Below are 26,143 nucleotides of genomic sequence, written 5' to 3'. Positions count from 1 at the left end.
CCCAGACTTTGATGTACTCAAAGATACAATGTTTATGTCTGCGTGCAGTTTGAAGGAAGTTCTGCAAGGCATCGCGGCACTTGCGTTAGCGAAATGACTAGAAGTTCCCCGGCACAGATAGCTTCAACTTCCTTCAAACTGGACACAGAGACATAAAAATGAGGTAGGTATGGAAATAAATGCCACCAGTCTGTGGACATTTCTCCAAGGCCCAACTCAAGCCAGGCAGTTGTCATGATTCCATCCCTAGTGGAATCCCAGAACTACGTGTCTGGTGGGGGCCTAATGCCACACTAAAGAGTACTACTGGAGCCGCCTGTTTGAGGTAAAGCTGATTCCCTCAAGAAATGCCGTTGTTTAAGACTTATCCCTTGGTAACTGTAGCAACAGTTCACCTTATTTATGTTACTTACATTATTTATGTCACAGACCAGCAGGAGGGGTTTGTGTGAGTTCAGCAGGTTCACAGTATGGCACACTGCAGCAAGAAAGTGTGTGTGTGTGAAAGCGAGAGAGCGAAAAAGAGCGAGGGGCGCATGTTTTCTGTCTCCTCTTGTCAATCTCTCTCTCTACCCACCCCTCTCCTTATCCCTCTCTCTCTCTCCTCTCTCTACCCTTCTCTCTCTCTACCCTTCTCTCTCTATCCTTCTCTCTTTCTCCTCTCTCTACCCTTCTCTCTCTCTACCTCTCCTCTCTCTACCCCTCTCTTACTCTTTCTCTCTCTCCTTTCTCTCGCTCCTCTCTCTACCCCTCTCTTACTCTCTCTCTCTCTCCTTCCCTCTTCTCTAGCAGCCCACATACGTCGCACTGACACACTGCGCCAACCACACCATGTATTACTCCTTATCTCGATGCTGTGCTTGCTCTCCCCTTCTAACTGGCGTCAGCAGTGTCGGAGCGAGTTCTCTCACTCCCTTCCTCCCTCCATCTCTCACCCCTCCACAAAGTGGTGTCGTCTCTAGCATTCCTCACATTATTTAACAGGGTTAAACTTACAGCGTTGTTATTGTGAATCGCATAGACTGGCAAGAAGAACAATGCAACAGGTGATGTGTGGGCTCCCGATTGGCGCAGCGGTCTAAGGCACTATCTCAGTGCAAGAGGCGTCACTGCAGTCCCTGGTTCGAATCCAGGCTGCATCACATCCGGCCGTGATTGGGAGTGCCATAGGGCGGCGCACTATCTGTGTTTGGCCGGGGTAGGCCGTCATTGTAAATGAGATTTTTTTTTGACTGACTTGCCTAGTTAAATAAAGGTTCAATTAAAAACATGTCTTGGGTTCAAACAGACAGGCAAGAAGAACAATGCAACAGGTGATGTGTGTTGAATGTCTTGGGTTCAAACAGACAGGCAAGAAGAACAATGCAACAGGTGATGTGTGTTGAATGTCTTGGGTTCAAACTTCAGTGGTGCTAAATTGCAAAGGCTCTATGACAGTGTTTTACGGTTTCAAAAACGTGGTTAGATGGGTTTTTGCGGTTGAGGGGTTGCTGGCGCCCCCATACTCGGCACAGTAGAGAAGCTAGAACAATGGGCTGTGTGTGGATGTTCTCTCATTCATGTTTGAGGTGTGTGTGTGTGTGTGTGTGTGTGTGTTATATCCACACCTTCACTTCCCTTTGATGAGTTTGGTCTTCCTTCACGCCTCCACACTGCTGTCCCGACGAGGCACCGATAGGGGTGTGTTGTCACAAGATGTGTGTGTGTGTAAATGGATACCTGTTGGTTTGGTCTAGGAGTGTGAAACAGGTCTACATCTGCATGCGGCTCAGTGGATCTGAAAACAAACAGATGTCACTTCTCCATGGAGCTGCTAGAGCCTTCGTCTCCATAACAGCAACAGGCGTGAAAGGTGATTGGCTGTACAGCTTCAGTTTGGATAGAACATTCTCTAACTAAGGAACTTCCTTTTCAGGAAGTTGGCTGGTTTCCTTCTGTTGCACTGAGAATTCATGTTGGCGGCCATTTTGTTTCCAACAGAAACGAGTTGAGAAAGATGGCAAATCATTTATGGATGGAGGAAGTGCAAGAAAACTGAGTAATGGCGTCTCCTTTTAAAGTTCTCCCCTTTTGTATGCTGGCGACACATTGTAATGGAATACTGATTCATCCAAATCCCCTTCTATAATTATTGAAAGGGCACCATGTAGCATTTGTGACCAATTGGCCATTATCCCCGGCTGGCTTGCCTTAAAAACAAATTATATTCAGACGTCGCCGAGACATTTAGAAATGTAGGTTCCTAATAAGGAAATCGGTCGATATCCAGACAAAGTGGCTCATTCCCTGGTATCAAATGTGTGTGCTAAAGGACTAATGAATTCAGGCAAAGAGAGGGAGCGAGGGAGAGAGCCTGACAGGAGGTAGAATAGAAGAGGCCTGCCAGAGTGCCCCCCACAAGACTTCAGGGACAGAGGGAAGAGATGGAGAGAGCCAGGCCTGAGCAACTTTTTCTTCCTATAGCTCACTCTGTCGTTGTCTGTCTTTGACTTTGGGCAGCCATGTCTCTTCCTGATGGGTGGTTTAATGACCACGGAGGCGGTGGCAGAATCCCTTTATCTCTCCCAGCAGAGGGGCTCTGGATCTAGCAGCCTTGCCAAGGCCTTTCCCGTCTGAGAACCAGCCAGCGGAGGGAGGGAGGGGAGGAGGACAGGGTCTGGAGCCCAGCCAGCCTTCTCTGATCCTGGGGTTAGAGCTTAGCTCAGCACAGCCTCCACCGGCTGCCTGGGGTTTTGGGGAAATTCCCAAAGGTTACTGGTCTCTATAAAGACTGCAGCATCACGCCACTTACTCATTGACTGACATCTAGGGCCATGAAGTACAGAGCCAAAGATTGCTAAAGGATGAATGTACCCCAAACAAAACACACAGGAGGTTACTGTAGTAAAGCTGACAGGATCTGTGGGTAATGGCGACGTCTTTCCCAGGTCTGGGTGGGCATTGATGGGATGCTTTGATGGGATGGTTTTATTTATTTATAGAGTTTATTTGAGCAGGGACAATGTACAACAAAAACAGCCTCAGTAAACCTGAGAAAATATACATGTTCCAGATTTAGCTAGCAGCTCATTTCAGTTTTGGATGATTTGCTGTTGTTTGGAACAGATGGGATGGTGTAAATAATTGTTTTGAGCATATCTTCAATTTCTCAACTCGCCCTTCAATCCAGTCTTGTTATCCTTTCAGTCTTTTGTAATCTTTCTCATGAAGAAGCGATATCAATAAATGTTTTTAAGTGCAATCATGTTTTCCATATTTTAATTGCAAGACGTTTGTGATTCCCAAAATATTGTTTTGCCACCTACACAGCCAGGGACACAGAGGATTTGTGTAGATTGTAAAATGTTTCTTTTTAACGGTGCCGTTGGCTAAAGAGGAACGAAACCGTCGATGTTTTGACAGACATTCCCAAGCTGTTGAGAGATGCGTGGTGAGAAGTTATTTCCCCTGGTCTTTTACTTCATTTACCTTTTTGTTTTCTTGGCACCACTTTCTCATCCTACGACACTGAAGTGTTTCACTGACTAAAGCACTTTCTCATCCTACGACACTGAAACGTTTCACTGACTAAAGCACTTTCTCATCCTACGACACTGAAACGTTTCACTGACTAAAGCACTTTCTCATCCTACGACACTGAAACGTTTCACTGACTAAAGCACTTTCTCATCCTACGACACTGAAACATTTCACTGACTAAAGCACTTTCTCATCCTACGACACTGAAACGTTTCACTGACTAAAGCACTTTCTCATCCTACGACACTGAAACGTTTCACTGACTAAAGCACTTTCTCATCCTACGACACTGAAACGTTTCACTGACTAAAGCACTTTCTCATCCTACGACACTGAAACGTTTCACTGACTAAAGCACTTTCTCATCCTACGACACTGAAACGTTTCACTGACTAAAGCACTTTCTCATCCTACGACACTGAAACGTTTCACTGACTAAAGCACTTTATCATCCTACGACGCTGAAACGTTTCACTGACTAAAGCACTTTCTCATCCTACGACGCTGAAACGTTTCACTGACTAAAGCACTTTCTCATCCTACGACACTGAAACGTTTCACTGACTAAAGCACTTTCTCATCCTACGACACTGAAACGTTTCACTGACTAAAGCACTTTCTCATCCTACGACACTGAAACGTTTCACTGACTAAAGCACTTTCTCATCCTACGACACTGAAGTGTTTCACTGACTAAAGCACTTTCTCATCCTACGACACTGAAACGTTTCACTGACTAAAGCACTTTCTCATCCTACGACACTGAAACGTTTCACTGACTAAAGCACTTTCTCATCCTACGACACTGAAACGTTTCACTGACTAAAGCACTTTCTCATCCTACGACACTGAAACGTTTCACTGACTAAAGCACTTTATCATCCTACGACACTGAAACGTTTCACTGACTAAAGCACTTTCTCATCCTACGACACTGAAACGTTTCACTGACTAAAGCACTTTATCATCCTACGACGCTGAAACGTTTCACTGACTAAAGCACTTTCTCATCCTACGACACTGAAACGTTTCACTGACTAAAGCACTTTCTCATCCTACGACACTGAAACGTTTCACTGACTAAAGCACTTTCTCATCCTACGACACTGAAACGTTTCACTGACTAAAGCACTTTCTCATCCTACGACACTGAAACGTTTCACTGACTAAAGCACATTATCATCCTACGACACTGAAACGTTTCACTGACTAAAGCACTTTCTCATCCTACGACACTGAAACGTTTCACTGACTAAAGCACATGTGCAAAAGCAAACATTTTCCGATGACAACTTGTCAACAGTTTTAGCTTTTCCGTGCAGGAATTATCATCTTTTCTCTGATTGTGCTCATCCGTGTTTAATAAGAGTTTAAATGTGTGGTTCTCCAAACCAGTACAACAGTTAACAGGGTCTTTACCCCGTTATCTAAATCATAGCTAATACTTACATTGTTATGTATTGGTTGGCGTTAAGCTGTTTCACATGCCTCAGAAGCTCAAGTGCAGTTATGGTCTGTGGGTTTGTGGCTTCCCATAGTGGACTTCCCATTGCTACAGTATCTATCTACAGCCTGTATCTACAGTATGTACTGAATCACCACAGCACCCATTATGGTGTCCCTCAGACTAGGGCTTTCTGGGAATTTATGTCTGATTCTTGTTAAAACATCTCACTTTCCCTGAGGAATGCTGTGAAAATGTAGTTCTGCACGACTATTGATTGCTGTGCTAAGATCTGTGTGTTTGTGACTGTCCATAGTCAGATCTACAGTATCTACTGGACTGTATCACCACTACCCATTATGGTGTCCCTGGTAGTGTGGTGCTTTCAGAATGTCTGTGATTCATTCTGGTTAAATCATCACACTTTCCCAGGGGAGTGCTGTGAAAACGTATTTCCTCGCCTTCGTAGATTGCCATCAACACACCCTCGAGATTGACCAAGTTAGTTTTTCTTTTTGTCTTCTTGATTCATAGATTCTCCTAATAACGACCATATGGTTGTAAGTAAGTGAGAACCTTCGCTCCCGTGGGTAGCGTTTTTTTACCGTGCCAACACAATTTATTTAACCTTTTATTTCGACATGCAGTCATGCTGAGACCAAGGCCTCTTTCTCAGGTGAGTCCTGCATATACATCAATATACACATCAGAAATGCACATCAATATTCACTAAGCAAGCCATTTCAAATCTCAAATGGCTGAGGAGTAGAGAGGGGGAAGAGTTTTGTGGGAATGCCGAGGTGATAATCAGTAGCTGCCGACTAGATATTGTGGCGTCCATTAAAGGAAACATTGGGCGTCTGTCAGGGACTTGTCATATAACGGGGGTGTTGAAGGTGTCTTTTAAAAACAGTACAACTCTCTTTAACAAGTCTTTATCTGTCTCTGCTCAGCCACGGTTATTATTTCTAGAGGCAGCAAGCCCAAGCGGCTCCTGCTGCCATCACCACCCAAGCTAAACAAACAAGGAAAATATGCCTGGCTGGCTGCTTCGAAATGTAGGGGGGGGGGGGGGGATCTTGAATTACAATGAATGGAGATAATTTGGGTGTAATTTTATTACGTAATTAGACCTAAACTTGGTTGACTTTATACTGGTGTGGGAACAGGGTTTTATGGAAAATGTTTTGTCATAGCGTGTAGGCTAAGGTAATCTAGCAGGCAGTGACTATTCTGTCAGCGGTAGTTGTGCTCAAGCTTGTTTTCCACACAATTCACAGACTCATTGTGACTGTTACATAAAAGCTTCTGCTCCTTGGATAACATAGGTCATTCACAAACTTCCTCCAGCAGACTTTGTATTGTCAGATTTTTTTTCTCTCTGCATCTTTCAAGGAGGCTCTTGCTTGCTTCAGCTCTGGAATGTTAATAGATGTAAAGTAATTTATTTTGTATCCTTGTAGATTTGAGCATGGGCCTGCAACACGGCATTTGGCAGACAAGCACACCTGTTGCACAAAGACATTGGTCGAGCTACTAGTTGTGAATATACAACAAAACAAGCCTTGGCTTGGCTATTTCAGTTTTTGACTCGACCGTTCTTAAATGGATTATCTCCACCCTTCACAGGGTTTTTGCTCAGCAATTAGCGTGACAAATTTGCAACGGTCTCTCACAAACACTCTGAATATCTACCCTGATATTTCTCCTGGACTGAGGCCACAATTGGCCAATGCCTTTTAGGAGCAAGTCTGAGGTTTGTTTTAACTGTTGGATTACATGCATGCTGTTCCTGTACGTCTTTTATGAGCAGTCTGTTATTTCCATCACTGGGTTTGTGAATGTGTCTTTTTTACAAGGCGATCGAAACTCCATCTCAATGGCTACGCACATGTGTTGCTAACAGGCAGGAAATCAATGCAAGGCCACACGCTGGCTAGTTGAATTCTTCATCCTCGATTTTGGATGAAGCAGTCCCCACTTTACCCCTGTGTAGGCTTGGGCGGAATCCAGATGTTCACATATTACCGTCATTCTCTCATCCTGGGATTTACTGTACTATCGGCATAGCACACAAGGGGGCGCTAAAAATGCAAGAAAGCCCATTAGGCTTCTTTTACCAGAATGCATACAAAATTGTCACCAACTAATTGCGAAATCACATAGCTAGCTAAATGCTAACGAGCAAAAAAAAGTGAAAACAAAGAAATAAACGAATTGCAAAGACAGGCAAATCCAGCTCATAAAGTTATACAAGCATAGCTAGTAACTTACCAAGTGTCGTTTTTGGTGGGTGTGGACAATTACAAGTGAAAGTGAACAAGATAAATTGTGCAAATGAACAAAGTTGTGATGCTGCTCTTCCTTCAGAAAAGCATGCATGTGTACATGGAGCAGATGGGAGAAGAATGGAGGGAAAGCATGCATGTGTACATGGAGCGGATGGGAGAAGAATGGAGGGAAAGCATGCATGTGTACATGGAGCGGATGGGAGAAGAATGGAGGGAAAGCATGCATGTGTACATGGAGCAGATGGGAGAAGAATGGAGGGAAAGCATGCATGTGTACATGGAGCAGATGGGAGAAGAATGGAGGGAAAGCATGCATGTGTACATGGAGCGGATGGGAGAAAAATGGAGGGAAAGCATGCATGTGTACATGGAGCAGATGGGAGAAGAATGGAGGGAAAGCATGCATGTGTACATGGAGCAGATGGGAGAAGAATGGAGGGAAAGCATGCATGTGTACATGGAGCAGATGGGAGAAGAATGGAGGGAAAGCATGCATGTGTACATGGAGCAGATGGGAGAAGAATGGAGGGAAAGCATGCATGTGTACATGGAGCAGATGGGAGAAGAATGGAGGAAAAGCATGCATGTGTACATGGAGCAGATGGGAGAAGAATGGAGGGAAAGCATGCATGTGTACATGGAGCAGATGGGAGAAGAATGGAGGAAAAGCATGCATGTGTACATGAGGCAGATGGGAGAAGAATGGAGGGAAAGCATGCATGTGTACATGAGGCAGATGGGAGAAGAATGGAGGGAAAGCATGCATGTGTACATGGAGCAGATGGGAGAAGAATGGAGGGAAAGCATGCATGTGTACATGGAGCAGATGGGAGAAGAATGGAGGAAAAGCATGCATGTGTACATGGAGCAGATGGGAGAAGAATGGAGGGAAAGCATGCATGTGTACATGGAGCAGATGGGAGAAGAATGGAGGAAAAGCATGCATGTGTACATGAGGCAGATGGGAGAAGAATGGAGGGAAAGCATGCATGTGTACATGGAGCAGATGGGAGAAGAATGGAGGAGAAAAAATGGCAGCTGTACAGAACTCATCCAGAGCTCTCTTTGACATTTGGCAGAAAGCCATTATAAGTTACACTTTTTAAATTGTAACTTCATCACCACCGATAGATATAGAATGCTATGGACTCCCCGGCTCCTGCTTTCTCCCGTTGTGCTATTTACAAACAAACACGTGACTGGCTCAACTTGCTCTGGGGAACTACGGTAAGCATCATAATGTGACTGTTTTCTTCAATTCACCAATCTGTTTCATCTCCTAACGTATTTGCACAAGTTGACTGCAGCTAATCACTTGAAAAGTAGCTACAAATATCCACATGTATTGAAAAACTTTGAAGAGTTTTGACTTTTTCCAAATACCACGGTATATACGGTATACCGCCCAAGCCTACCCCTGTGAGCTTTTCAGTTTTTCTGCCTCTGTTAATGTCGGCGTAGTACTCTCTTCTGCTTGTTAGCCTTGACTTAAGTGGTTGTGTGGTGTGGGAAATCTGTTCTAGGGCATTGAGCGTGAAAGTGTTTTAAAGGTCTCTCTCTAAACCCTGAAATATCACTTAGCCAAGTTGATAGAACAACTTTACACTTTTAAAGTGTAATTTTACTCATGGATATAATGTGTGCTTCCTGTCGAACACTGACTTGAGCAGTAGGCCTAGTGCTTGCAAATAATATATTAAAGGAATATAGCCCATGCTTAGTTTATTTAAAGCTTACTTGGATGTATGCTGTTTTTATGCGATTATATATGGTTGTGCTACATGCTTCCTGTTTTTACATTGACGTGATCAGTGCTGATGAATATGAATAGGATACGTAGAAGGAATAATATAGCCCTGATGCATTGTTAGCCTACTTAAATTATTTATGTATGCATACTTATGTCAGCCCAGTCTGTTTTGTCTTTGAACCAGCATCTTCCTCTCTCTGACGGTAGTGGTGGGAGCACTCATCCAGGTCCCTGTGATCTAAACACAGGGCCCCCTAGCGAGGCTACCCACTGTTTATGTTCTGATCCATCTGATAGGGCCCCGTCAGAGTTCCGCTGCATCTCATAGGCCCGTCACAGCGCTATGGCATCAGAAAAGGAAAAAATAAAGGCTCTGTGCCAGGAAAAAAAGCCAGCAGGGATCCTGCTCGCCTGTCAGTGTGTCAGCCCAGAGGCCTGCCCCGTGGATCCCCAGGCTCGCCTGACTAGCTAACCCCAGCAGGGAGGCCCTACCCTGGACCCGACTGGGAAAGGTGACCCCCCCCCCCCCCCCCCCCCCGGCATCCATCCAAGGCTAAGAATCCCCTAGGCCTCACTCTGGCTGTCCTCTCTGGCTGCCTGCCCAGTTGTCATTATCACCACCAAGAACAGATCTGTGGCAAAATGGCAAAGTTCTCTTTCTCAAAAACACACAACACCACCAGCAACCCTGTTACTGCTCAGCTAGTCTGCTCACATAGCAGAACTCAGTCTAAGGTTAAACAACAGGGGTCGTCTTTCAGAAAGAGACCCGCAATCAGATCCCATCACACTTACCAAACAGGTGTACTAGCTAACCCACTATGTGATCCGAATGACGTCTAGGGGGTCAAGTCAAGGGGGAGGAAGACAGAGGACTCACTTTGCATTTCATACAGCAGCAACAATAAACAAAGTGGTGGATCTCTGTGGGTGGCCACTGTCTCTGTGGGTGGCCACACACACACACTCATACCCGTCTCCACTGCAGCCGAGCGTACGTGACTGACTGTGACCGCGCTCCTCTTCGTTGGATGACCTCCATCTTGCTCCAATAGAGGAGAAAGGGTTTCTGGGTAGTATGTTGCGGCGACGGTGGCTTCTGGTTGGCTGCCCTTGTCCTCCTTATCTCCTCCACTGTTGTTTTGGCTGCACAACACACTCTGCTCAACAGATTGTTCTATGCTATCGGCTAGCTCCTGTACTACGCCTTTGACTTATGCTAGTGGCTCTATGCTATAGGCTAGCTCCTGTACTACGACTTTGACTTATGCTAGTGGCTCTATGCTATAGGCTAGCTCCTGTACTACGACTTTGACTTATGCTAGTGGCTCTATGCTATAGGCTAGCTCCTGTACTACGCCTTTGAATTATGCTAGTGGCTCTATGCTATAGGCTAGCTCCTGTACTACGACTTTGACATGTTAGTGGCTACAGGCTAGCTCCTGTACTACGACTTTGACTTATGCTAGTGGCTCTATGCAATAGGCTAGCTCCTGTGCTATGACTTATGCTAGTGGCTCTATGCAATAGGCTAGGTCCTGTGCTATGACTTTGACTTATGCTAGTGGCTATAGGCTAGCTCCTGTACTACGCCTGACTTATGCTAGTGACTCTATGCAATAGGCTAGGTCCTGTGCTATGACTTTAACTTATGCTAGTGACTCTATGCAATAGGCTAGGTCCTGTGCTATGACTTTAACTTATGCTAGTGGCTCTATGCTATAGGCAAGCTCCTGTGCTACGACTGACTTATGCTAGTGGCTCTATGCAATAGGCTAGGTCCTGTGCTATGACTTTGACTTATGCTAGTGGCTCTATGCTATAGGCTAGCTCCTGTGCTACGACTGACTTATGCTAGTGGCTCTATGCAATAGGCTAGGTCCTGTGCTATGACTTTGACTTATGCTAGTGGCTCTATGCAATAGGCTAGCTCCTGTACTATGCCTGACTTATGCTAGTGGCTCTATGCAATAGGCTAGGTCCTGTGCTATGACTTTGACTTATGCTAGTGGCTCTATGCTATAGGCTAGCTCCTGTGCTACGACTGACTTATGCTAGTTTAGTAATATGTCTCTGTCTGTCACTCTGTTTACAATGGAAGCAGTTGTTTCTTTCCCAAAGGCACGTACCTGCCATAAATGCCTCTTCGGTGAGTCTAAATGAGAACGTCTGTTCCGACCGTAAGATTGTGTTTCGCAGTCACTGCGGTGTCTGTTTTTCTTTCGCTGTCTTTTCTTCTGTCCTTATGTCCATAAGATGGATGATAATGATAGAGATTAAGTCGGTGGTAGAATGTGGGATGTGGTCCACCTGTCACACAGGTGTCGGCTTTGGATGGTTTTGAGCCCTCGCCTGATGACAGTCGCAGGCTGTTGATGATATACTTCACTGTTGTTGCTGCGACTGGTTTATAAATTGGCTCTGAATTTTAAACCAAATAGGAATGTAGCTGTGGGGGGAGTGCATAAATCAATATGTAGATTGTCCTCCTTTCACTCCACAATCCCTCCCGAATTACAAGGAAGATGGTTGAGTAACCTACCGTTGTTTTCAAGAACCACCATATTATTATGGCTTCTACAAAACTACTTTGCATAGACAAAGAATCCAGAAACTACTGTATTTTACAGTCCAGGCATGTTTTCCCTTTGGAGGTTGCCCTCAACCTAATAACCTGTACCCAACCTGGCAACCCCAACCTGACAACCGACACCCAATCTTATTTGGCAGCATAGTCTGACGTGATGCATCCCTCAGGTATTCGTCACCTTTGGTTGCCCTCATTCAGATTAAGCAGCATGAATCATCATAGTTATGCAGCATGCTTGGATATGTAGTCAACATAAAGCCTGCATACATTCCTATTGTCTGCTAGGAGCGTTTGTACATGGGGAAATCTATATAGCATGTACTGGCTGACCAAACCTATACTTCCACAGTGTTAGCAGAGCTCTCCTTGCAAGGCAGTAGCAGTAATCACTATTGTGTCATATTGTGTCAATGCTAATGTTTTTCTCTGACTAGGCTGTGAGTAAATCCTTTGCAGCAAAACAGGTAGCTCAGATCACAGAGAGACCTGCTATTACAGCTGATTTATACCAGTATTATTTATCATCTCAATCGATGTGTTTAATGAGATGCGGTGCCGGGGCCACCCTTTTAAAACAGACATTGCTATTCATGAGCTTCCCGGACTTTGAAAGAGTTTGTGAGGCTTTTAGTCAAGCTGGGTGTCCAAATCTTGACCCATTTTTCAGAGCAGACGTAAGAGGCCCAGCCTGACCCTGAGTGTGTGCCAAAACAAGAAAAGAGTGAAATGTCTAGCTTTAATTTCAGAGATGAGGGGGGAATTGGAAGAGAGTGTGGGATGGGGTTTGGCTCATTTCATGGGAAAGGAGAGGTCTTGGCTGGGTGTACCACAGTCCAGTCCAGCATGTGCACTAATCATGACCTGGTGCATGCTGGGAAAGCGACAGGAAAATATCAATGCGTTATCACACTAAACCAGAACACCAGGAATATTGTATTCTATTTTATTAGAAGCAGTACTTGATTGGATTAATGGCTGAAGGCTGTAGGCTATTTCAGACAGAGTGAATTAATTAACTGATAAGGAATTGCTTGTATTTTTTGGGGTGCACAACCACAAGGGAGAGAGCATTGTAACTACAGGTGTATAAGGCTATTTTAGCACTTGTTAGTCTTAAGTAGGCAGCCAAGCAACCGCAATTAGTGCGAGCAGCCGTTGTTTAGGGGTTATTAGATCCGGAAACCTTAAATAAAAACTCCCATTTAAAATTGTCAGGGCGTGAATGGGAATGGGATGCAGCCATGTTGTTACAACCGTCATTCTAAAATTAATTATACACCCTCTCGCTGCAGCCTCCAACTCCAGCCAGAATGTTTCAGGTGTGCTCACGCATACCCAAAAAGCCTCTGTCAACAAAGGGACGAAGGAAACCAGGAAAACGCCTGAGGTCCTAGATAGTTATAAATAGGGCTGGCGCTTCGCCCTTCCCAGGGTGTGTCTGCTTTGCCCTTGAGTCGTTCCACCTCAAAAATCACTAGAAAGACGATTTCAACACCATCATTTCTGTAGTTAGAAACCGATATTTTAGCATTCCTGAAACATTATTTTGTTGAAAGATAAATCAAATTGTCTTATCTGTTTCTAACTACAGAAACCATTTCAGTGCAATCTGAGATGGTGGGTGTCATGGCTTGCTGAAATTAAATGACACTCTTCACACCTTCCCAACGGTCCTCTTCTTAAAACAAACTAAGGAGATCTTCCTGTGCCATACCCTGCCTTACCATACCCTGCCTTACCATACCCTGCCTTACCTTACCCTGCCTTACCTTACCCTGCCTTACCTTACCCTGCCTTACCTTACCCTGCCTTACCTTACCCTGCATTACCTTACCCTGCCTTACCTTACCCTACCCTGCCGCACCATACCATACCATGCCTTACCCTGCCTTACCTTACCATACCCTACGCTGCCTTACCTTACCCTGCCTTACCTTAACCTGCCTTACCTTAACCTGCCTTACCTTAACCTGCCTTACCTTACCCTGCCTTACCATACCCTGCCTTACCATACCTTACCCTGCCTTACCTTACCTTACCCTGCCTTACCATACCCTGCCTTACCTTACCCTGCCTTACCTTACCATACCCTGCCGCACCATACCCTGCCTTACCATACCCTGCCTTACCTTACCCTGTTGTCTTAATCTCCATCCGGAGCACTGGGAATCTTGTGGTGTTCCATATCGGAAGTCTCCCCTCCCTGTAACAGAGTAGCATAATCCCCTGTGGGGTTAGAACTGGAGCTGATGATGACAGAGTTTACACACACACACACACACACACACATACACAAACACAGTTCCTGGGAGACATGCCATTGGTATAACACCGAGTACATGCTGCTGAGTGATAGCACTTGACATCATGCTGATATGATATTACATCTTTCCAGCACTGATAGACATAGTAGTGCAGATTGACAGACACTCTGTCCTTAGCCAATCACTTCAGGCTACCAGGTGCACCATGCAACCTTACTGGAGTACCGGTAGTTCAGAGTTAATTAAATAAATGATAGGATTAGTGCTTCCTTACAAGCTAAGGATTTGAAATGGATATGTCCTTTAAGGTTTTTAATTAACACTTGATTGGGGAGATTAATGGGTAAACTTATAGGAGTCGTTAGGTCATTTCCCCCGGCTGCATAAAGTGTGTGAATGATCTCGGTGATACGTGCTGACATTGTAGGAAACCAGCCACAGAACAGTGTAATAGATCAGCCTGTGTGTTTATCTCTCTAAATTAGGAATTGGACTTTGCTGTGGTTCCTCAATACCCTTTAGCTAATTCAGCTGTAAATAAGGCAAAAACACAATCACAACTTCACCAGCCAAACTAGTGTAATAACTACGTTAGTAAACACTCACTGCTATTTCATACTATATTTGTCCTACTTGTAAAGTTTCTTTCCATTCTCATTCTATTCGTGCGAGAACGGTTCGCTGTGTGCAAGTTGCTGGGTGTTGCAGAATGGAAGTTACTGGTTGCACAATTACGGCTATTCAGCCAGGGCCATGTGGGTCACTGTCACTCCTCTCTGCTGCAGATGAGAGGAGGATAAAGAAGGATGAAAGACCCAGGTCCAGCTCTCTGTCTGTACTGGACAATAGCCTCTCTACTTCTGTCTAGTGCTGCCCCCTCTTCATCAACACTTTCATGCTTACAGTGGAGTGGCTGTTGGTGAGCCACGAAATGACCTCTCCTACCATCCCACAGACCCGTACCCGAATAGTGGTGATAGAAATGTCTTGTGTAGAGTTAACATGATTCCCCATTCTACATGAAAGAGAGGCATGTCTCTTCTACACGATGCATTTTTACCTGAATACTCTGTAGTGTTGAATCCTACTGAACTGGCCCCAGAGCCACGTCTCTACTCTGTACTCGGACTCTCATAAAACACTATCATTCATGTCAGCCTTGTTGTTGGGCTTTGGCCCCTCGGTATCTCTCACACTCACCCTGCCTTCATCTCATCTCTCTGCATTGTACCACTCGTCACGTCCCAGGTTTATCATTGGGCTTTCAGCGCGTTTTGTTTCAGCCGTCATCCCACCGCGCAAGGCAATTGTCAATTAAGACCCTGAAGTGCTCCTCCAATCCGACGGCATAAAAGCTCTCAATAGTAGGCCTCACAGGAGGCTCACAGGAGGCCGGGCTATTTAGCCGAGAACAGACGTGGATCTGAATAACTCATCTAAATGAGAAGTTGCTGCTGCTACCTGGTCAATACCACCCCATGGTTTTTGACGTGCTCCTCTCTTTGCTTTTTCCATTTTCTTGTACTCCTGGGAGCCGGTTTAATATGAAGCGGTGCAAGGTAAATAATGATGGCGAGGGCAAGGGCTGTGAAATACCTTATTTGTATTAGCGTGACGAGAATATAGGCGTACCCCGCCGCTACTGTCGTCGCTTCTCTCTCTCTCAGCCCGCCGCCCGGCCTGTGTGTGCGTGCGTCGCCCGTATATCAATTTGCGGAGGCGGCAGTGATCTGGGGAGAGAAGGGAAGGCCACCATTAATGTGTTTCTGATATTCCAGCGGGTATCATAGCATGGCACCGGGGTAAACGAAGCAATCATCACTCAAGATTTATGGGCCAGAAACGGTACCGCAGATTCACGCCACGCTTGGCTCACCGCCGCCAACAAGAGACAGGAGTTGGATGAGGAGGAACACGGGGATAGAAATGTGTATTGCGTTAATCACGTACATCCTGCGAAGCTGCATACCACTAAAGTGGCTCTGTTTCTTTGCAGTAGCAGAAAAGTTCACTCCATTTTGGCTCTGTCGCTTGTTTTGTTTCACCCTGTTGAATTGTGTTTTGCACTTGGCCGGTAGAAACTGTTGTTGATGTAGGGATGATGATGAGTGGCCCTTGTAGCTGGATTACAGCATGTACTGTATCATCATAGCTCTCTGCCTGTAAAACACAGTGTGACAATGTTGTGCACTTCAAAGCAGGAACACATGAAATAGGAACGCTGTCTGGCACTTCTGCATTCATATGAAGAAAAGAGAGCATCTTCCTGGGTAATAAAAGTTGTTTTTTTATGAAGGTTCCTTCCTGAAACGAAAAGACAGAAAGAAAGGGTAGAAGAAAGAAAGCAATTCAAACATGTTTGAAGGAGAACAGGAAATATGTCCCACCTGAATTGACCGTACTGTGACTGGATAATGTTGATTCATCTTCCAGTCAAACTGTCACGTTCGTTGAAAGGAGTAGACCAAGGCGCAGCGTGCGTAGAGTTCCACATATTTTAATATACCGAAACTCACTGAACAAAAAACGACCAACCAAACGAAACGTGACGCTACTGTTGTGCACTCTGGCCACTAAATGTAGACAAGATCCCACGAATAACCATGGGGAAATGGCTACCTAAATATGATCCCCAATCAGAGATTGGAGACAGAGACAAAGAGATAAAACGATAAACAGCTGCCTCTGATTGGGAACCATATCAGGCCACCATAGACATACATTTCACCTAGATGACCCACCCAAGTCACTGTCACGCCCCAATCAACACAGAGAATAAACAGCTTACTATGGTCAGGGCGTGACACAAACATTGAAACTAAGCAAATACTTCTGGTATTGTACAGATATGAAGATGTTGATATTACCATTCCATCCAATACCTTCTTATTTCACTTGTATGAGACTTACATAAGTTAGTGAAGGCTCGTGGGTTCGATTCCCGCTGGGGACACCAATATTAAAGCATCTGATGAATGGCATATATTATAATTATATTGCTTAAGCACACCATTCCTTTTTACTGAATCTTCAGCTCTGTCTGCAGGGAAGATGTCTGACGTCCGCGCCGCGAGGAAACGGCAGCAGCTGAACAACCTGGTCGCCATGGCGACGGAGCTGGCCCGACCGGGGGACACCGTGGTGGATTTCTGCAGCGGAGGGGTGCGTCCGTCAGTCCTTCGGTCCGTCTCTCCATCCTTCCATCCCCCTCCGTCGCTCTGTCCTCATTAGTCTGTCTGTCAGAAATCAGGATGAAAGAGTGCATTTCTTCTCTTATCTTCTTTCCCCTCTCTCTTTTTGAAAACCCTTGTTATTCCATGCACAGACAGACAGACAGGAGGGAGACGGAGTGGAGTGATGAAGGGAGTGTACAGTACACTTCACAGCAGTAGCACTGACTGGGTGGGTAATGGGTCAATATTGGAATGGACAGAGCGGTAGGCCACTACTGATCACACAAGCCCTTTGATGTGCTCGGCTTCTCTTTGAGCCTTGTTTTTCCTCTCTATGTATTTGTCTTGTCTTTTTCCGTGTTGCGTTTTTCCAGGGCCACGTCGGGATCGTTCTGGCTCACACGCTGCCCGACTGCCAGGTAGGTTGAACGTTGAAACACCTGTCTTGTCTGCCAAGTTGAAACAACTGTCTTGTCTACCAAGTTGAAACTAGCTCGCCATTTGCTCGCATTAGGGTGGCTTGACATAATTGATACAGAGTTACACATTCGTGTTGTGTTTTTCCAGAGAATTTTAGATTTTCGAGCATGTCGTATCTCATTCATTTCTTTGCAAATAGCAGTCTTGGTAGGAGAATTTAATTATTTTACACTGTAGAGTTGTATTTTATTCCCAAGTAAATCTTAGACTTTTAGCCTATAGCTGTCCAGTAAGCTATTCATAACCTTGGAGGTAAGAGTCAACTAAGAGTAACATTAGATTAGCAAAGTGTAAGAGGTAATAATAATATTTAGCAGACACTTTTATCCAAAGGGAATTAGTCATGCGTGCATACAGAGAACCCCAGTTGATTAGGTAAATGTAAGAGGTCATCTTGTGTGGTTAACTGCAGGTGATCCTGATAGAGAACAAGGAGGAATCTCTGGTTAGGGGGAAGGTGAGGAGTGCTGAACTGGGCCTGACCAACATAGGCTTCATCCAGGCCAACCTGGACTACTTCACTGGACCCTTCCACATAGGGGTGAGTACAGATGGATATTATATTACAACTTGTTTTTGATCATTTAACAGATGCTTTTGACTAAAGGAACTTACAGGACTGTCGACATTGACAGTGGCACGTACCTGCAGTTTGTGAGTCCTATGAGGAAATCAAACCCACAACAAGGTGTTGCCAGAACTATGCTAGTCTAACCCACTGAGACATTCATATTCACTACACAGGCATTAATATAGAAGCTCATTCCATCTCTTTTACTTGACGTACTTACTGTACACCAAGAGACTTACTACTGTCAAAGACAGCTTAACAAAAGGTTTGATTTCACCAGTACTTCTAGATGGCTCATCTTCTCAAGTTGTCATTGTGACACTTGAGAGAAGACTCAAGTTTGCACACGAAAGGAATCGTCCACAGCCTTGCTGCTCTCAAAGTGTCTTATCTACATTGTCACAGGGTAGAGCTGCAGGATTCCTTTTTTGTTCAGTTATGGATTTAGAATGATTTCCCAGAACTGGGACTTATTTTGTGATAAGTTTAGCCCACATTTGAATGTTTGAGAGGAAACAAATGACATTTCCTTAGAAAAACTTTTTGCTTCTTATTTTGGTAACTTCTGTTCTCCAGTTGATTATATTGGGGACCGTGTCCTTCCCTTCTCTGAGGATTCTATCAGAAGAACATTACGACCAAGCTTTTCCGTGCTCCATTTTCATTAGAAGTACCTTTTTCTCCCCCGCCGCCTCCTCTAATACTTTGAAAAGAAAACACATTTTCCTTTTAATTGCTTTACTTTGCAGAGCGCTGAAGTGGAGCGAAAACAAACACCCTGCCAAAAGATGTAGGAGCAATATGTGCTATTCAGGCAGAGGTTAGAAGGAATAACCGTTTGGAAGAGTAAAATGTTTATCATAAAGGCACAATGTTTCAACTCCCCAGCTATTTGCACCATGTATCACGTTGTCCTCTCATTTTGACCACATGAATCATCTGACTCCGCTAGTTGACTCGTTTGCCTCTGTATCAGCCAGTGTGTGTGTGTGTGTATGTGTGTTTTGTTGCTCGTTCACACACACACAAGTCTCCCTTGCTGTGCTAGATAATAGTGATTGTGGTTTATTTCACTCAGCGAGCCGCTGCTACAGCAGTTCTAAGTTACTTCACTTGCTCTCTCCTCCACACAGTCTGTGGGCCAGATGAGATTAGAGCCTACAATTTACACTGTGTGTGTGTGTGTGGGGGGGGGGGGGGGGGGGTCTCCCGCAGTGTATATCAGTTCCTCTCCTCTCCTGCCAGAATCGAATAAAAGCGGCACTCTAACGACCTGAACTGCCTAATTAGTCCCAAATTAAACGAGTTGTCGTTAATTACTCCATTATCAGGTCTATTTTGATCTGCTTGTGTTGGTTGTTGGCCACAGAACAGGTGCTTGTTTGATTTAGGAATTCATTAGCTTGGTTCAACCAGCTTGGATGCTAACTTCCCCGTTGTGTCACTTCACTCATCACGGTGAGGTCAGAGTTCAGTCAGGGTTAACCAGGGCAGGAAGTAACCTCCCCCTTCCCAAATGAACTGTAAGGCCTGAGTGTGTATTAAACCTAGATGCTAAGTGTTGGTGTTAATCATGTATTTATTTGATAGGGACAGATACAATGAAAACATTCACCTTTAACTATCAAGTGTCAGATCATCGTTCATAATAATTGATTGGAAAACTAAATGTATATTATGTTGTAGTATATCGTGTCTCTAAAATATGTGAAACATAATGTTTAAATGTAAAACACGTTATGGCCGTCTCTCCTTCCAGTACATTATGTTACTAGGTGTTCAGACAGAGTGAGTCATCATAGCTGAGATTCAGACTAGAATCTGTACTGTACTTCAGGCTTGCTGTTTCTCCCTGCATCCCCCAGGCTGAGGTCCAGGAGGTTTATATTTGTCTATCAGTCCCTCCCTAAAAGAGGTCAAACATGATGTTGAAGGTAGACTCTGTGATATGACGTAGATGCAGAAAGAAACAGCGTAGTTGGTGAATTTCCACAACTAAGAGTGTTGAAGGCAAGGCTCAACTTCTCCACTGTGAATGTGTGAAGCGAACGCGTGCACGTGTGCAGATACTGTGTGTGAGCGAAGTCTTGCATCTCGCTCCTCTCAGTATCTGCGGTGATACCGTTTTAAAAATAAAATGTAAAATGTATTCTATGCCCATCTATTCTCCCAGGTATATTATGTTACGAGGTGTTCAGACAGTGAGTCGTCGTAGAGAGTTTCAGTCTAGACAGACATTGTGCTGAAGGCTTCCTCCTCCAATCTCTCTGTCTGTGACACCAATAGAAGGTACACTACACTACATGACCAAAAGTATATGGACACCACCTTGAACATCTCAATCCAAAATCATGGGCATTAATATGGAGTTGGTCCTCCCTTTGCTGCTATAACAGCCTCCACTCTTCTGGGAAGGCTTTCCACTAGATGTTAGAACATTGCTGTGGGGACTTGCTTCCATTCACCCACAAGAACATTAGTGAGGTCGGGCATTGATGTTGGGCGATAAGGCCTAGATAACAGTCGGGGTTCCAATTCATCCCAAAAGTGTTTGATGGGGTTAAGGTCAAGGCTCTGTGCAGGCCAGTCAAGTTCTGCCACAGCGATCTTAACACCGATCTCGACAAACCATTTCTGTATGGACCTCGCTTTATGCACAGTGGCATTGTCATGCTGAAACAAGAAAGGGCCTTCTTCTTCTTCTTCTTCTTGAAACTGTTGCCACAAAGTTGCAAGCACAGAATCGCCTAGAATGTCATTGTATGCTGTAGCGTTAAGATTTCCCTTCACTAGAACTAAGGGGCCTTGCCCAAACCATAAAAAACAGCCCCAGACCATTATTCCTCCTCCACCAAACTTTACAGTTGGCGTTATGCATTGTGACAGATAGCTTTCTCCTGGCATCCGCCGAATACATATTAGTCTGTGGACTACCAGATGGTGAAGCGTTATTAATCACTCCAGAGAATGCGTTTCCACTGGTCCAGAGTCCAATGGCGATGAGCTTTCCACCACTCCAGCCAGCGCTTAGTATTGCGCATGGGGATTTTAGGCTTGTGTGCGGCTGCTCGGACATGGAAACCCATTTCATGAAGCTCCCAACAAACAGTTACTGTGCTGACGTTGCTTCCAGGGGCAGTTTGGAACTCGGTAGTGAGTGTTGCAACCGATGACAGACGATTTCTATGCGCTTCAGCACTCAGCGGTCCCGTTCTGTGAGCATGTATGGCCTACCACTTTGCGGCTGAGCCGTTGTTGCTCCTAGACTTTTACACTTCACAATAACAGCACTTTCAGTTGACCGGGGCAGCTCTAGCTGGGCAGAAATTTGACGGACTAACTTGTTGGAAAGGTGACATCCTTTCACGGTGCAAATGATGAAAGTCACTGAGCTCTTCAGTAAGGCCATTCTACTACCAATGTTTGTCTATGGAGATTGCATGGCTGTGTGCTCGATTTTACACCCGTCAGCAACAGGTGTGGCTGAAATAGCCGAATCCACTAATTTGAAGGGGTGTCCACATACTTTTGTATATATAGTGTATATTGTGCTGAAAGCTTCCTCATCCCATCGCTCTGTCTGTAGCACCAATAGAAGGTATATTTATACCTGCTGTTATTAGAACTAGGGCTTAGCTACAGGTCCAGACCAGCCACTTCATGGAGACCCTCTCCACAGTACTGTGTGGGTTGGGGAGTGTGTTTGGTATCTACTGTTGTCAGGGAATGTTTTTCTACACCCTCTCACACAGGTGGAGAGACCTTTAGCAAGTGTTTATGCATTAAGGAGAAAGATTTATTGAGAAACAATTCCCCTGGTTTTGTGCAGAGGAGTTTTAACTTTTTAATCTCCCAGAGTTTCTAACACATTATCTGTGTGGACTCAGCCATGTAGTGAGTGTACGTGTGTGTGTACGTGCGTGTGCACCTGTCCGTTGTGTGTATGCACGGCATATTATTTAGTGCTGTCAGTTAGTGCCCACTCCCTCACCCCCAGGTGCAGCCCATCATGCTGAATAATCCCAGTATGTATTATACATGACTCTATTTATAGCCCTAGATAGTCATTTACTCAGGCTAATTAGGTTGCTCCCTATTCTTAGCCATGGAGGCTTGCTCTCTCATTTTGGAAGAGCAAGGCGTGTGCCGGGCCAGGTGTGTAATCAGTTTGGCATCAGAGCTGCGCTGTTGGAGATGAGGGTTTGTCCTACACAGATCTCATCTCATAGAATATCCACCAGTGTATCCCTCCTCTCCTTGTACTAGAGTGATGGCTGAGGCCTACACCTCACCACCACTTCTCTCCTTGGGGAGAAACATTGAGCCAGGTCCCCAGAGGAACAGAGAGTGGTGGAGCGTAACGTCTGGATACTGCTGAGAAAATCTGATCTGGAGCTGCGTCAGTCTTCGGTGTTGTCCCTTCATCTTCCCTCTCTCTTTCTCGCTCTCTCTTTTCTCTTTCGCTCCCTCTTCCTCTCTCTATCGCAGTATCTATTTATCGTTCTCCCTTCATTCTCTCTCCTCTTTCACTCTCTGCTTTCTCCCCCTCTCTATCTCTCCACCACTCTCTCTCTTCCCCCTTTCTCTCCCTCCCTAGCCCTCTCCACCCAGCAGGGGTAGATACGTTTTAGGTTCTGAGTAGACTAGAACCGTGGGAGTCAAAGCAAAGCAGCTCTGTGCGGTAGGTACTATAGGTAGGTTATCTCTGCTCATCACTGACAGAGCCCCCTATAGCCCTGACAAGTACATCATTTATGATACAGTATTTGATAAGAGTGCAAATGATCCACAATGTGTAGAAAGTAATACCGGGGAAAAATGTTAATTCAATACCAGAGGTAATAAGCACCGATGCACACGGGGTGTGATATATTGCCGTGGTTAACCGTGAAGTGTTTTTCACACTGAGACTGTGTGTGTGTGTGTGGACCAGGGTGTATTAGCTGTGAATAATGAGTTTCAGAGCTCATATTTCAGCCCACTGCTTGTTGTTATTCATTAGGAAGAGAAGTTGTACTCATGAAAAGATGAGAGGGGGAACAAAAATATTGTGGACCAGAATCTTCTAGAAGATCTCCTCCCACCCACCCCTCAAAAGATGGGTGAGACTAATAAAGAGGGCTTTTTTCCAAACAATCCTCAAGCCTTTATCGGCTCGCATTAATCTATAATTGATACCGGCCTCCACAGAAGCCGCTGGCTTAATGGAAACAGGCTCTCCCCACGTGGACAGTTCTTTTCTTTAGTCTAGTTTTCCACTTGTTTCTTTAGTCTTGTATTATCACATGGTGTGTCTGTGTTTTCCTTTGCAACATTCCCTCTTGAGTAAGTAACCAATACAAGCACACAGAGTAGTACCCTCCAAGTGTTTCAAGAACAAAGAAGACATTTGGAATTTGTATGCAGAACTTCCTCCTCAGAAATGCAAAACAGCCAACAACAACATTCCTCTGGTCTGGTTGGCAGGAAGGACTTGCATCTTTATCACATTACTACAAGGAGGAGGGCTAGCTTCCAAGATGGCCGACGATAAAAAGGCGGAAGGATGCCGCGGAATGTGTTCCCAATATGTGGCTACTAGCTTCCACTCTTAATCTTTTCTTTTCCGCTGACGCTGCACGTGCTGAAGTCGCTGGTGGTCTTGGTGGTATTGCTGTTGTCGGCCATTCTACTTCTGATACTTTGCCTATACTGACCTCAATACACCAATTGACAGGGATTTCCCTTCACTGGTAAAATAGGTTTAACGAGATGCTGCCATGTTGTTGGAATGAAAACCTGAATCTACTGTATGTCTCCAGGACAAAAGACTAAGGAACCCTGGCTTAAAGAGTTGCATCTAACATTCCAGCACTCTGGTCCTCCTATAAGTACCTGTCTTCTAGTTCCCCTACGTGACTGGAACGATGCCTCCAGATAGTCATGCCAAAGACGGGCCAACCCAGGCCAAGGTACTGCAGGGCCCCACTGTGGTCGGGGGGTGGTGGGGGGAGGAGAGGCGCTCCGGCGCTACATTGGCAGCCAAACAACAGGAGGATTAAGGTCCCTTAAATCTCTAGGCTGCAGTGTATTTCTCAGGAGCTCGTCCAACTCTCCCTGGAAAAGCCTGGCTGAGGTGTTCTGAAGCCTTCTGCGGCGACCACAGAATGAGAGAGGAGCGTATACAAAAATCTGGCTGCGGTTTTCTAGTTAGGGAAATGTCAGAATCCACAGAGAAAAGCCCAGCTGTGACATGGATGTGAAGGAGCAGGTGGTATATATTAGAGCTGTGATGGATTACAGCAGTCAGCCTGCCACCATACATGTGATGTGGACTTAATGTAACGTTAGGGGACGTTCATCCCGAAAGAATGGTCGTTAATCGCTCTTTAGCGGGGGATTTGCTATAATTCGAATCTTAAGTCTTGGAAGAGGCTGTCTCGCACATTGAACAGAATCTGTTGTACGTGGACGTGGCCGACTCAACATGTAGTATCTCGAACTTTGTCTCTGGGGTTCTTTTGAAGTTCTCCCAACACCTCATTTTGGATCCTCCATTCAGAGCTGATGACGTTGGAGAAATACTTAGGAGTTAGCTAGCTAGTGTTTCTGACTGGGCTCCAATGCTAGGGTGCTGATTGAGAATTACATGTAGTAACAGTAGGCTGATAAGTACTACCCAGAGCCATAATATTTAGAGAGTTAGGACAACTTTTACAATGTTATATGTTTTGTTCTAGTTCTCGACATGCAGATAGTTACATAGCATTGTTTAAATATTCCGCCTGTAATGTTAATGGGGAGGTAACATGGCTGCCATAGAAGGTTGAAGTGTCATGTAAATGCTTCATAATGCAGAAACCTCATTGGCCCCACTCTAAATACATGGCTCTGGTCCAACCTACTCCCAAATAAACGTGGTTCCTGGTGCTCAAGTCCACCTACCATAGATGTAATGGGATTTTGATGGAAATGTCTTTGCTCTCAGTCGAAGAGGCTCTCCTCAGAGTTATCAACATCTACTAATCCAGTGTTTACCAAACCTCTCCTCTAGTACCCCAACCATGCCGCTTATCTGATGTATTTCAGACAGTACTAACACTCCGGAATCAATTTGTCAACTGATCAACTAACACTGTACTAATGGATATCGACTTGAAGTGGGCCCCCAGGACAAGGATATTAGGAAAACAGTCTGCTACAGTAGAGTCCCAGAGGTTCTCTCTCTCTCTCTCTCTCTCTCTCCATCTCTCTCTCTCCATTTCTCTCTCTCTGTCTCTTTCTCTCAATTTCTCTCTCTCCATCTCTGTCTCTTTCACTCCATCGCTCTTTCTCCATTGCTCTCTCTCCATCTCTTTCTCTCCATCTCTCTCTGTCCATCTCTCTCTCCACCGCTCTCTCTCTCCATCTCTCTCTCTCTCTCTCTTTCTTTCTCTCCATCTCTCTCTCTCTCTCTCTCTCTCTCTCCACCCAGCATTCTCTAACCACTCCTTTGGTAATATGTGTTGAGATGCAGAGCAACAGGCACGGTTTACCTGCTCAATAGGAAACCCGGTCCCTCCGTGCCTCCACTGCTAAACGACTCAAAAGTTTGTTTACTCCACACGTTCAGCATCAAATGGCTTCTTTAACTAGTTAATCAGTGAGGTTTTTTTTTTCCTTCTCCAAACGGTTCGGTTTGTTTTCCCTATTGACTCAGGGTTAGGTTTGCTAGATGTTTTCCAATGAGGTGTATCGTACCGTGATGATGCGATGGATGCAGAGAAAGAGGGTGTTCTGATTGGGTAATATTTAACAAATTTGTGTGACCGTTTGTGTGTGTGCCTGTGTTTTAACGTGTGTGAATGTGTGTGCCTGTGTTTTAACGTGTGTGTGTGTGTCTCCAGGTGGCCCTCCATGCGTGTGGCGTTGCGACAGACATGGTGGTAGAGCAGTGTATCCAGGCGGGAGCGACCTTCGTGGTCAGCCCCTGCTGCTACGGCTTCGTCCAGAACACACTGAAGTTCACCTTCCCCAGGAGGTCTGTCTGCCTGTCTGTCTCAATGTATGTCTTTCTGCCTGTCTCTCTGTCTCAATGTCTGT

The 26,143-nt window shown here is 45.1% G+C and overlaps 1 protein-coding gene across 6 annotated transcripts in view; it reads left to right on the top strand.

Moving 5' to 3' along the window:
* LOC110497311 (glutathione S-transferase C-terminal domain-containing protein) overlaps positions 1 to 26,143 on the top strand; it is a 62,787-nt gene that overhangs the window by 23,484 nt on the left and 13,160 nt on the right. For 4 of the 6 annotated variants that reach the window (XR_016483928.1, XR_016483929.1, XM_090187819.1 and 1 more), the window contains exons 7-10: positions 16,905 to 17,020; positions 17,406 to 17,450; positions 17,924 to 18,052; positions 25,948 to 26,081. Coding sequence is in view for 4 of the 6 variants with exons in the window: in XM_090187819.1 (XP_090043945.1) it covers positions 16,905 to 17,020; positions 17,406 to 17,450; positions 17,924 to 18,052; positions 25,948 to 26,081 (424 nt within the window). In the remaining 2 variants the exon portion in view is untranslated. The remainder of the gene's footprint in view (positions 1 to 16,904; positions 17,021 to 17,405; positions 17,451 to 17,923; positions 18,053 to 25,947; positions 26,082 to 26,143) is intronic. The other 2 variants (XM_036933834.2, XM_090187820.1) reach the window with 1 other exon arrangement.

This window comes from Oncorhynchus mykiss, chromosome 10, assembly GCF_057628025.1.
Source record: "Oncorhynchus mykiss isolate SJ-2025 chromosome 10, ASM5762802v1, whole genome shotgun sequence".
Taxonomy (NCBI): Eukaryota; Metazoa; Chordata; class Actinopteri; order Salmoniformes; family Salmonidae; genus Oncorhynchus; species Oncorhynchus mykiss.
This window is presented reverse-complemented; position numbering and strand designations above follow the sequence as displayed.